Raw genomic sequence first — 12437 nt, forward strand, 5'->3', positions numbered from 1 at the left:
AAAAATCCTCATCCTATCCCCCAAGGATAGACTGTTAGCATTTTGGTGTGTATCTCTCCAGATTTTTCAATGCATATAAATACTTGCCTTAAAAAAATAGCACCATGCTGCATGTGTAACAACACGTGCTATGGAGTGGACTTTTCCACCATGTTGGTAATTGATCCACGTTGTAAACACTGCTGTGATGAACATCCCAGTGCCTACATCCCTGTGCTATGTTTCCTTTGGATAAATTGCCACAAGTGGAACTGCAAGGTCCAGCGGTTTACTGGTTTTAGAGGCCTTTGTAACAAATTCTCAAATTTTCCTCCAGAAACATGTTAATTTCTACTTGTAACATACAGTGTGTTGTTAAGTTGCCATTTCTGTGGAGACAAAAAGAAGCCTGTACACCTGTCTCTCACTTAACAATAACCCCTGAAAAGCCTGCCCTTTAGGAAAAGCTTTTCAATGAAAAAATTTTTATTAATTTTAGTGTGAAAATTATATATTTAACCCCAAGCCAAGATACCCCCAAATGTTCAGATACAGAATTACCAAGTGATTGTTTACACAGGTACAAAATTGAGTTTCTATAAGTAATAACAATTTTAGAGTAAATAAATACAGTTTGTTCATAAAAGCAGTGCAAGGAAGGTCTGTTGTACCTTTCAAAGAGTGGGATATGGGCCTCCTGCCTTAGAAAGTGAAGTCTTCTCTCTACAAACTTTCTTCACTGGCTTTACAGCTTTTGAGAGGCTCGTGGTTATATTGCCAAAACTCAGCCTCGGTACCCTGCTTACCGAACTGAGACTCGAGGACAGAGTTTTGGATGAAGTAGAAAATACAGCTTTATTTCTCTGCCAGGTAAAAGAGGTCACAGTGGGCTGATGCCTCCAAGACTGTGAACCCCCTGGGGAGAGAAGGTAGGGGGTTTATACTAAGAGTTCAAGGGGCGGCACTGGTTTCCATAGAGATCACAGACAGGGTAACAATGTGTTGCAAAGTTGTCCCTTGTTTTTGTGGATGCAGCAGCCCCCTCTCTTCTGCTGGGTACGATGCTTACCTCCAGCTTTAGAACTCTTTTCTAATATTCCTGTGCCTCAAGCAAAGGTGCTTAGGAAAGGGGTCTGTGGAAAAGTGCTCCAGAGAAACACTTGTGCAATTTAAAGTCAGGCTGATAGATGCTTCTGGCATTTTAGGCAGGCTGAGGCCTAAGACCTCTTGCTGCAGCGTGTGCACAGGCTGGGACAACAGAATACAAAGAAACCAGGAGGGGCTAAAAATAACTGCAGGCATGTGCAGTTAGGGTGAGTTACCAACAAGATGCACAAAACACCTAGCTGCTGTCTCTGAGGTCTGGAGAACAAAATAAGGGGGGTGGGCAGATCAGTGGAGTTCCCTCTCCCTTTCCAGCCCCATCCTGGTCAGCAAAAGCAAGAGAAAACCCTTTAAATTATTATAGAGTTAGGCAGTTACAAATAGCATATGTTCACAGATGACAGTAGGGTCCTGCTTGGTCACAGTTATCCGGTTCTCAAAATGCACTTCAAATAAAGTTATGGCAGAGGAGACATGGTGAGGGTGAAACAGTGGAAGCCAGGCATGCTTCAGTGTCAGAAGCAGCCCCTGTGTCCAAGACTGAAGGGTCTCAGAGCACCCCTCTCCACCTCCTCGCTCACCTTTAGTCTGCAAATCAAAACGTTCGGGGTTTGTCCCATGATGCACACCTCAGATTTGTTCCATGTGATACACTGTTGTGAAAGTGTATGTCAATGACTCAGTGAGCCACTGTCTGCCCAAAACCACCATGCTGAGCATCACTTCTGTAACTGTTCGGGCTGCCACGACAAACTACCGTAGACTGGGTCTCTCAACAACAGAAATGTATTCTCTCACAGTTCTGGAGGCTGGAAGGCCAAGGTCAAGGTGTCGGCAGGTTTGGTTTCTTCTGAAGCCTCTCTCCTTGGCTTGCAGGTGGCTGCCTTCTGGCTGTGTCCTCACGTGGCTTTTCTTCTCTGTACCTGCATCCCTGTACATTCAAACATCCTCTTGTTACAAGGATACCAGTCAAATTAGATGGAGGCTCACCCTGACAGACTCATTTTAACTTAATCACCTCTTTAAAGGTCTTATCTCCAAATGCAGTCACATTCTGAGGGACTGGGGAGCAGAGGTCGTGGCTTCAACATACAAATTTGGGGCGGGGTGGGGGGCACAATTCAGCCCGTAACGATTTCTTACAGCGTATTTTGTTAGTGGGTTTGGGGGTGAAATGTCAGTGTACCTAAAAAAGGTTGTCTAACAAATGATATAACTTTTTAAGAGCTATTATGGTAAAAAGTCATTCACAGGCTACTTGGTATCAGATGCAGGTCTGTGTATATATCTTTATTAGAACTTGCATAGAATATGTTCACAAAATGGTTATAACTGCACCAAGAAAACATAGTGGGGGTCTGGGGACAGTCAGGAGGGTTCACTGTACACTCTGTTGTATCATTTTAATTTTGTTCCCCAATGTATTAATGCGTATTCTAATAAGGGAATAAAATACTTATTTTAAGACAAGGATGGACTTAATCCTCTGTAATCACAGGGACTTGTCTGTCATATTCTCTGCTGGTACCCCTAGTATCACAGAGCCTGCTGCACAGGAGGCCTGCAGTAAGGGTATTGAAAGAATAAATGAATGAATTCCTCTTCTAGTGTTTGGACGCAGGGACCCTGGCCGGCAGCCCCGGTGACCCTCTCCATCTTTCCCCTCTGGTTTGCAGACGGCAGCAGAGACCCCCAGGAGGGAACAAACCCCAACAGCATGGTGACCACCAGCCGGGCAGTGCCAAACACAACAGGGACCACCAGAAATCCTACCAGGGGGGCTCGGTGCCCCACCCCTCAGGGAGGGCCACTCATCACGGCTACAGCCAGAACCGGCGCTGGCACCACGGCAACATGAAGCATCCACCTGGCGACAGGGGGGAGGCAGGCGCCCACCGCAACGCCAAAGAGACCGTGGCCATGGAGAGCCCCAAACTCGAGGATGCCCCGGGGGACACCGGGCACAGCGGCCTCGAGCGCTCCTGCAGCCCCGATGCCCTGGCCCCAGCGGTTTCCGAGAGGCTGCCCCTGCTGCCGCCAGGGGTTCTGGAAGCCGAGACAAAGCGTAAAGACAGTGTTATTCCCGAGCGCAGCGGGGAGCGGCCCAAAATTACCCTGCTCCAGTCTTCCAAAGACAGGCTGCGGCGAAGGCTGAAAGAAAAGGTACCGGTAATTGAATTTTCCTTGTTCTCTGGCATCAGGGAGGACAGTGCGAGGTAGGTGGGCTCGGGTTTGCGGGCCTGGGGAACCCTGTGGAGGGAAGGGAAGGAATCACACGGGGACCCGGCACACATGGTCACCACTGCTTTAGGGACCCCCAGCCACCAGAGGGCAGGCCTGTGGCCAGTTCTGCATGTGAACCCGCTCCAGTACATTCTACCCACTAAGAGGCCCAGGTGGATGCTTGGTACCAGCCCCCAGCCTGAGAGGGGAGGGGAAGAAGAGGCATGTGCCTCGGAGTGATGGGAGGCATGCAGGGAAAGCCTGGTTCTTCCCTCCAGCATTGTCTGGGGTCAGATACTGCCCTGTTCGTGCTAAAGGGCATCTGGGGACAACACAGAGCCTCTAAGAGTGCTTCTCCCAGAGGTGAGTACCGGCCAGGCTGCACTCCCTGCCAGGGTCCAGAGCAAAGGTGAGTTGGGCAGAGTGTGAGCAGGCTGACCTCATCTTTGCCACTAACCCCCTCCATCAACCAGCTGCCCTGTGAGGGATCCGAGGGACAACATTTAAGGAGGCACTCTCTCTCAGCATCAAACAGGGGCCGATCCTGCACTGGCATAGCCCTGAGAATGAGGGCCTCCTTAAATTTTGCTCCCCAGGAGCCTCTTATTCCTCACCCTTTTCCTGGCCCTGGTCTCCAGAGCCTGGTTCACAAACTAAGGAAGAGATGCCCCAAGCCTCCAGGGAAGGGCGGGGGCTCCATCCCTGGCAGCATTAAGTCCACCTGCTCACACTAGCGCCCTGTCCCCAGCCAGGCGTGCAGGTAAGATCACCTTGGAGAGGAACTGCTCCCAAGAAAGGCCAACTTGCCCCCAGCTTTCCTCCATGGAGTCCTCCTTCTGGGACTTGCGCGGAGCTCAAAATTCCAGGCTTCTCTCCAGCCTCTCTCTACAGCCTTCTCTCCTCCTCCTTCAACCCCCGAGGCCAGGACCAGGTCCACACTCAGGCAGGATAAGGCAGGCCAGACCTCTTCCCTGATCAGTTCTTGAAGCTGACATGCTGCTCCTGGCATCATTCCGGGCCCCAAGCCCCCACCACCATTCCCAGTGAGGCAGGCAGCTGTGAGGTCCTGGAGGAAAGCCTCATACATTCCCTCACATCCCGAAGGTAGGAGCCTGGGAGAGGTTCCCAAGTGATGACCAGTGTGTGGTCTTTGCCTGAAATCCTTCCAGGACAGACTGCTGCAGCCCAGCCAGGGAGAGAGGATTGTTACCTAAGTTCTCTCCGGTTCTACTAAATGTAACCTCAGTGCCACTAAGGGGAAACGACACTGGCTTTAGAGTCTAACAAACCAGCTCAGTCCTCACTCTGCCCTTGACTGGCTCAGTGGCCAAGCCAATCACCGAACTTCTCTGAGCCCCAGTTCACCCATCTGTAAAATGGGTCTAATGCTACCCACCTTGGATATGCTACCCACCTTGGAGATGGACTGAAGATCAAATGTCATAACCTGTGTGAAAACCCTCAGTGGGTGGTTATTCTACAAACAGACCACTATTCCTGCCCTGGGGTCCACATGGTTGGGGTGGGGTGAGCAGGAGGAGGCAGAGCAGATAAGGTCGAGCCATAGCACCTGTATTTCGGCTTCACGGACTCCCGGACCAGGAGGACATGGGCTTAGGCACTGGCAGAGCTCAGGGTAACCTCTCGACTATCTAATCTAACCTCCTCGTGTTACCAGGGAGGAAACTGAGGCCCAGAGAATGAAACCACTTCCCACAGCCGTCCAGCTAGAGACAGACAGCAGGTTCCAGGACTCCGGTCCGAGCCTCCCAGCCCAGGAGCCTCTCTTTGTTGAGGACAGAAGGGCAAACATGGGGCCTCACCATATGTCCCCGCCCCTGCCCCTGCCCGCCTGCTCTCACATCCCGGCAGTTAAGTCACTCTTACTCTTGGCCACCGATCCACTGTGTTTGAATAAATACCTTTGAGACGATCCGATACCCATTTTCTTTCTCCTCCAGCCCAGGTCTGGTCCCAGTGGTAGTGAAACCTCTTAAGGGTGTCGAGTATTTTATGTAAAATTTCCCTCTCAGACGAGCCAGTTCTCTGAGTGTCTTTGAGTGGCACACTGGAGAAGCCAGCACAATCTCCATAGGACACAATGCCCACAGGGATCCCTGCACCCCGAGAACATGATGGTCCTTGGGCCGAGGGAGCCAAGGACCTGCAGGACAAGGCAGCGTCTCCACAGGCACCGTTAACAACACAGCAGGGGATGCCACCCCCTTCCTGACCTCATCTTCCTACGCTTGTTTTCTCTTTGGCCCAGTGTCTTACCTGGTACTTTATCTCGTCTTTTACAAGCCCCATTGATTACTTGTAGATTGAGACATTTGATGGACAAATAGACAGACAAAGCCAGTGTGTATGAGAATCCTGGGTAAGAAGTATATCTCACAAGGATCCACCCAGGATGCCCCAGGGACCAAGAAAAAGGTCAACAGAGAGCCTGGAGCCTGAGGGTTCTTGGTGGAGGTCGGCATTCCTTGGGGGATCAGACCTCAGGTTCTAGAAAGTGGGGGCAGGTCCTTTCTGGGGGTGGCAGCCCTCCCTTCACTGGCCGCCCCTCTGCAGAAGCCTGGGTTCCCCTCAGGCACCACTTGGCGTGTCTCCCACGCCCCCAGGATGAAGTGGCAGGAGCCTGGGTTCCCCTCAGGCACCACTCGGTGTGTCTCCCACGCCCCCAGGATGAAGTGGCCGAGGAGACCACCAACCCTCAGCAGAACAAGATGGACAAGTTGATTGAGATCCTGAACAGCATGCGGAACAACAGCAGCGACGTGGATGCCAAGCTCACCACCTTCATGGAGGAGGCCCAGAACTCGACCAACTCCGAGGAGATGCTGGGGGAGATCGTCCGCACCATCTACCAGAAGGCTGTGTCCGACCGCAGCTTCGCCTTCACCGCGGCCAAGCTCTGCGACAAGATGGCGCTCTTCATGGTGGAGGGGACCAAGTTCCGGAGCCTGCTCCTCAACATGCTTCAGGTAACAGACGCCGACAGCTGCGCCGCCCGCCCGCCCGCCCGCCGCTGGGCTATTACTAGAGAGAAGGCTGCAGATCCTGACCACACTTGAACTTTTCCCGAGTTCCACCCTTGCCCGATTAATTATAGAAAATAAAAAGGCACTCAAGGGGCAAGGGCTGAGTGGCCGGATTTGTGTGTGTTTGTGTGAGTGCTCCATGGTTACAATGGACCAATATAATTTTATAGGTGCTTCATATTTAACCAGCCTTTCCCTCTTTCTATTTCCATGATAAGAGGGCTGGCTTTTGTCTTAACCAGGCTCTGTGCTTTGACCTCTCCACGTCCCAGCAGACACACTCTTGCTGTGGATTTCCTTTTTTAACTCTTCCTCTTCCCCAGGACCACCCCCCACCCAGGCCCTGCAGGTGGTGTGTTGGTTGTAGTTGCAGGTGGTGTTGAGATGGGTCTGAGCAGACGGCATAAGGGCTTTGAGTAGGAAAGCTTTGGTCTGTCTGCCGATGCGCTGGGGTTCCTAAAACCACTGTTAGGGCCAAGGGGAAGCATGGAGATCGAAGACCATCTTGTTCGTTGGTGCCTTCCCACTCAAAATCCTTCCACCCTCAGAGAGCTTAATTCCATCCCTCCTCGTTCCTCCCTTCGCGGGTGCCGGCGTCCAGCGATGGTTTTACTGGGGTATGTCATGGGCATGGACGTGGACGTGGGCACTTTGGCCAAGCCCAGCTCTGTTTGACATCACAGGTGGGGAGCTGGGGGCCAGCACCTGCTCTTCTGTCATGGGTGGTAGCATGTGGACTGGTGGTCCCAGAACTGGTGGCGTCAGGGAGAGGTAGCAGGTGCACGGCGTGGCAGCCATGCCAGGCCCTGGGACTATCCTTGGAGATTCTTGGCTGGGGAAAAGTCATCTGTACCTTAAACTAGTTGAGATATGAATTGAGTTCCAGCCCAGTTAAGGTAAATTAGTAGCTTGAAAGTTCTGGAAGTAGAATGACTGATCCAGGAGAGATCACCTGCTAGTCTGTCTTAACAAGGGTGATCATACAATGGGTCATGAACCACGACACTTCTGAGAGTCAGAGGGCCTCTGTTCATAGTCAGGCCTAGACCCTGGTGTGAACCAGGGTATATGGTCACTCTGGTCTTAGCCACCGGGTTCAAAGTCTGCTGTCTCTTCCCTGAGACCAGGGAGGGAGGAGCCCCCTCCGCAGGCTGCCCATGGGCTCCATCCCCACCGTCCTCTCCTCTTCCCAGGGAGACCGCTCACTGCAAGCTGATCCTTGCTGGCCAGCCTGGGCTGCTTCTGTCCAGCTCCAGGCCCTGATCAGGTTCCCATTCCTGGATCGCCCACGCTCCCCGGTGACGAATTCCCGCATTACCTGAGGGATTTGCACATTGGGCATGTTCCTCGCGGGCCGGAATGTCCTAGGAGAGTGTGGAGGGTGACGGTGGGGAGCAGCCTGTCTGCCATGTACCACCAGGCACCAGGGAGTCCAGGACGGATCGGCCTTTGGCCTGGGCTTTTGTCAAGAGAAGGGCTAGGATAGGGCAAGACTTCTAGACAGTGGTTGCCAGCTCCAAGCAACCTCGCCAGAACCGGTGGCAGACAGTCACACAGGGCGTGGGGCGGGATGCACCCAGCCTGGAAGGGCAACTGGCTGCAGGGGCTGCCCAAGATCCTGCCCGGCTCAGGCCTCTCTTCCAATGACCTGTGGTTAGAGTAGTCTTGCCCACAGTGTCCGGCAGAGCATCAGTCCTGGGAAACGGTCGGCCACAAACGGAGCTCCATGGCCCATGCACCCGCCTCTCCATCAGCCACAAAGTGGGCTGGCTGAGGCCGGCAGGAAGGGAACCTGCTTGGCTGCATCGAACGCAGTGAAGTCCCCGTTGTGTCCCCCAGCTAATGACTTCTTGTGGAATTAGTGTGCTGAGACACACGGTTTGGCAAACACGAGTGCAGGGAAGAGCACTAAATGAAAGTCAGGAAACAGGGCTTCTCGGCCTGGTGCAGCCGTCAGCTGGAGCCTGGGCTCTGCAGCTCCTGCCAGGAGAGTGCTCCGCTGCTCGACATTTGTCGATGGACCTGATGGGCCTGCGCTCCTGGAGATAAGTCAAGGGCCTCGGAGAGGGGCGTGATGTGCCCACCTGAGCTGCTTCTTCTCTTATTCTCTCCTGGCCCTGCTATTGGCATGAAACAGTCCTGAGTCCCCCTAATCCTCAGAAACCTGCTTACCCCATTCCAGGGCTCAGGGCTCAGTGATATGTCTGTCATGTGTGACGGGCTTTGGGGGCCAGCCCAAGAGACCCACTGCATCTCTGGGGCAGAGGGGAACTGTCACTTCCTATCTGCCATTTGTCTGGGTGGAGCGTTTGTGGGTCAGATATTTAGAAACCTGAGTGTCCCCTAGGGCCCGCCCTTCGTCCCCCGCAGCCCAGCTAAAGAGTAAGAGGGGTCCCCTTGAAGGGTATAACCAGAGGGCTGGAGCTGGACACTCAGGCCTCCTAGGTCGCTGTTCAAGGTCCATTGGCTCCCATAGAAGGCAGGCTGGATGTGCTGGCGTGAGGCTGCCCCGAGGTCCTTTGTAGACCCCCAGTTAGGAGGCCCAGAGGAAGCCAACACCACATGTCTGACGGGGCCTCCTCGGGCCCTGCTCCTCTGCAGCTGAGGAGTTGGCGGGTTGGAGCAGGCTTTCCAGGCAGCAGAATGCATGACTACTCAACACCCTAGACCCACAAGGTTCCAGAGAAGAGAGCAGTGAGCACAGCTCAGCTTCTGACCCACAGGGATGGCTTTTTTCACCTGCTATTATTTTCTGGCAAACCTGATTTTTATCCCTTTCCTGGCAGACAGTCCCGGGAGCAGCCTTCAGAGCCTCCCCCCTCCCCCCGCCCCCACATTCTCCCTCTGAGGTTCACACTCAGCTCCATCCACTCAAGGCCCACTGCCTCTGGATCCCCAGCCAGCCCCTGATTCAGTTTGGCAGCCTCTGAGACGCCCCTCACATGGCCAGGTTTCGCCGCTGCCTCCATGTATAAGTTCTGAGGCCCGACTTAGTGATGCTGGCTGCAGCGCGGACGGGCTGTGAAGTGCCCTTTGAGCACAGCTCCCAGCAGCTGTCTTTGGATGTTGCCCTCCTTAGCCAGCACCGCTTCCACTGCCCCGGCTTCAGCGGTGGGAGCGGCAGCGCGGGAGGAGAGGGGCCGGTTCTGCTGTTGGTGGTCACTCTTAAGCACGGTGTGAGGGCTGCTTGCCAAGCTGGGATGCAGCCTCCATGGAGAGGGAGGTGGGCCCAGGGGGAGGTCAAAGGACCTTTAACCCTTCCCAGCCAGATTCAGCATTGTCATCCCAAGAAACCTAGAAGCATTGACCTATGAGCCATAACAATGCCAAGACTTTGCCGTCTTGTCACCAATCCCACAGTTCAAAAATCGTCTTCAAGCTTTACATCTAAACTGAGTCTTTTTGCCCTAAATGTGGTCATTTTCTTGGTAGTGTTCTTGTAAATAAAATTTTACTTATTAAACAGGTATTTCTTAAATGTCTGTTACGTGCCAGGCGTGTAGTCTTCATGACATCAGTGCTTCTCAAACCTGAATGTGTGTTTGAAACACATGGGATTTCATTTAAACGCAGGATCTGCTTCAGGAGATCTGGGTGGAACCTGAGATGCTGCATTTCTAACACGCTCCCAGGTGCTGGTGCTGCCGGCCCTGGGCCCACACTTTGAGTAGTCAGACGTTGGATGGCTGATGGGTCATAGGTGATGGGCCAGTTTCATAGACAGGCTGACTGAGGCACATTCTTTTACTGATGTGAGGTCAGAAGTGGGGGTCCATCCTCAGAGTACTGAGTTCCAGCCACCAGATTTTCTTTAGGATGGTGGTTCTCAGCCTAGCTGTCCATTAGAATCTCACTGGGAAACGATTTTAAAACATACTGGCGCAGGGGCTCTCCCCCAGACCAACTGGATTAGACCCTCCAGGGATGGGCCTTGGGCATACTTTTTAAAAAGACTTTCTGGCTAATTATATGGTGCAGTAGGTTGAGCACAACTGCTAGGAAGATACTCCAGAGATGCCCCAACTGTGCCGCTGTTGTCACTTACGAACCAGCTGACCCTGCCTTTCACCCCATTAAGCAGCCAAGAAGTGGGTACCAGGTCCTGGACTCTCTGCTGAGTGATGTGCGGGATTCCGAGCCTGAGCTGGTGGGAGAACAGCAAAGAAGGAGATGTTGGCAGCCGAGACCTTCCCTTCACCTTGCCCGACCTCGGTTCCCCCTCTGTGCAGTCAGGTGGGTGGGCTGGACCATCTCAGCGGACCTTTCTCGTGCACCTTGCTGTTCTAAGATTTCCCCTCGGACACCTCCACACTAACTGAGTCAGCCAGGTGGGGGCCAGAGCTGCCTCTCCTCTTCCGCTGGCCCCATTTCTCTCTGCTCTCAACTTCTTTCCCCGGATCCTTTTCCTTTTTCTTGGCCTCAGCCATTGGTCGGAGCAGCTATCACATGTTTTAGGGAAAGGGCTTCACTCTCAACCCACGTTGCCAGGCTGGGCCCCCCGCAAAGCTGAGGAGGTGATTCGTTTCCCTGCCCAGCCTGCCTCACCCCACCCCTTCCCACTCTGCTCCCAGCTGCATGTTTGCAGGGTCCTACACCCACCAGAGTACGTGCACTGATGGATTCTGACTTGCAGGAGAATGTGGGCTGCCCACGGCCCCTGGGTTACAGAAGTCACTAAAGCTCTGCCTTGATCCTCTCCAGGGAATTGTGCAGCGGTGGGAGGGAAGGGGGCTCTGGTTTCACAGAGGGGTGAAGAATGAGCGTGCCTCTTTTTATGGGACCTTTGGAATGACAGGAATTGGAGGCCTGAGCCCCCTCCGCCCAGCACTGCCCCGTCACCACCCCGGGCCTTCCACTTGGGCTCAGGGAGTGCTCCTCGGCCGAGATATGCTTGGGTAGAATAAGTTCAAGCCCTCCTCTGTTGAAATGTGTGTGCCCTGTTTAGCCGAGAGGTGTCTGCATCTGAGCTATGCAGAGCAGAGTATTATTAGAGCAGGCATCAGTGTGTCTGTAACTGAACCCAACTCTCCCTAGCAACCGTTGTCAACAACACATCTAACAGAAGGAGGCAATACCTTTTTCTGATAAAAAAAAAAAAAAAAACTCATTTCACCAAGTTGTAAACACAGCAGGGCTGTTGTGAAAAGACAAAGCAAAATCAGAATCTGGCATGTGACCAGGTTTCAAAATAAATTGGTCTCTGCCAGCACCTTCTAGAAGACAGCCTCTTAAGAAGCTGACCTGGAGCTAGAAAATGGATAAACTCGTCAGAGTTTCTAGCTGGGTCACCATTAAGCAACTGTCTGAAGCTTTTGATACACAGAAACTCAGTCAAGTGGTGACAGGGGGTCCACTGTCGGGGCTGGGTGGGGGGAGGTCTCTGGGAGTGATTTTAACTGTGGGTTTTGGCCCCAGAAGGGGCACTCGTGATTTTCTGGTCTGGCTGCCCCATCAGTGAATCAAAATACAAGCTACATCTCCAGGGCTGGTATGGCCCGCCCACCCCACTTCTACCCCATCTCTCCCGTCCCTGCCCCGTCTCTCCCATCCCTGGCCCATCCTGGCCCCGCATTTGCCGGCTCGGTCACAGGGACTGGGTTATTCCTCTGATTCTGCTCATAAAAGGGAACCTCCTTCCCTCCGGCTGTCTCAGGGTTTCAGGACAATCAAAAGGTGTTCCTCTTTACCCAAAGCTTGGAGTTCCTAACCCCAGTCTTCTACAGAGGGAGGGAGGAGAGGGACACGCATTGGTTCTTGGGGTTCTAACCAGCTTTGAGTTGTAAGTTCCTCGAGGATCAGGAATCCTGGTTATGTGATCAATCATGACTTGTATTAGGTGCTCAGCAAGAGTCTGTGGAAGGGGGGACAGAGCCCCAATCTTAGGTGCTGGTCCTCCCTGCTGTGAAATAGGCTTCTCAGTTCTTCTGAGCACCTTCATGCATGTGAATGTGGAGATTCTCTGTCTGAGGTAGGTTCCAGGGCAGGAATCCTCATTCTCCATGTTCACAGATGAGGATGGTGGCTTCATGAGGCTACAAGTCTTATACAAAGTCATGGGGCTGAATGGGGATGGTCTGTCCAGCACCC

The 12437-nt window shown here is 53.1% G+C and overlaps 1 protein-coding gene across 9 annotated transcripts in view; it reads left to right on the plus strand.

The window, feature by feature from the left end:
• The window catches only part of CTIF (cap binding complex dependent translation initiation factor), a 283059-nt gene that overhangs the window by 190536 nt on the left and 80086 nt on the right, over positions 1 to 12437 (plus strand). For 7 of the 9 annotated variants that reach the window (XM_074355340.1, XM_074355338.1, XM_074355345.1 and 4 more), the window contains 2 exons: positions 2760 to 3252; positions 5994 to 6293. In XM_074355340.1, the coding sequence (XP_074211441.1) occupies positions 2760 to 3252; positions 5994 to 6293 (793 nt within the window). The remainder of the gene's footprint in view (positions 1 to 2759; positions 3253 to 5993; positions 6294 to 12437) is intronic. The other 2 variants (XM_074355344.1, XM_074355346.1) reach the window with 1 other exon arrangement.

Source organism: Camelus bactrianus, chromosome 30, assembly GCF_048773025.1.
Source record: "Camelus bactrianus isolate YW-2024 breed Bactrian camel chromosome 30, ASM4877302v1, whole genome shotgun sequence".
Taxonomy (NCBI): Eukaryota; Metazoa; Chordata; class Mammalia; order Artiodactyla; family Camelidae; genus Camelus; species Camelus bactrianus.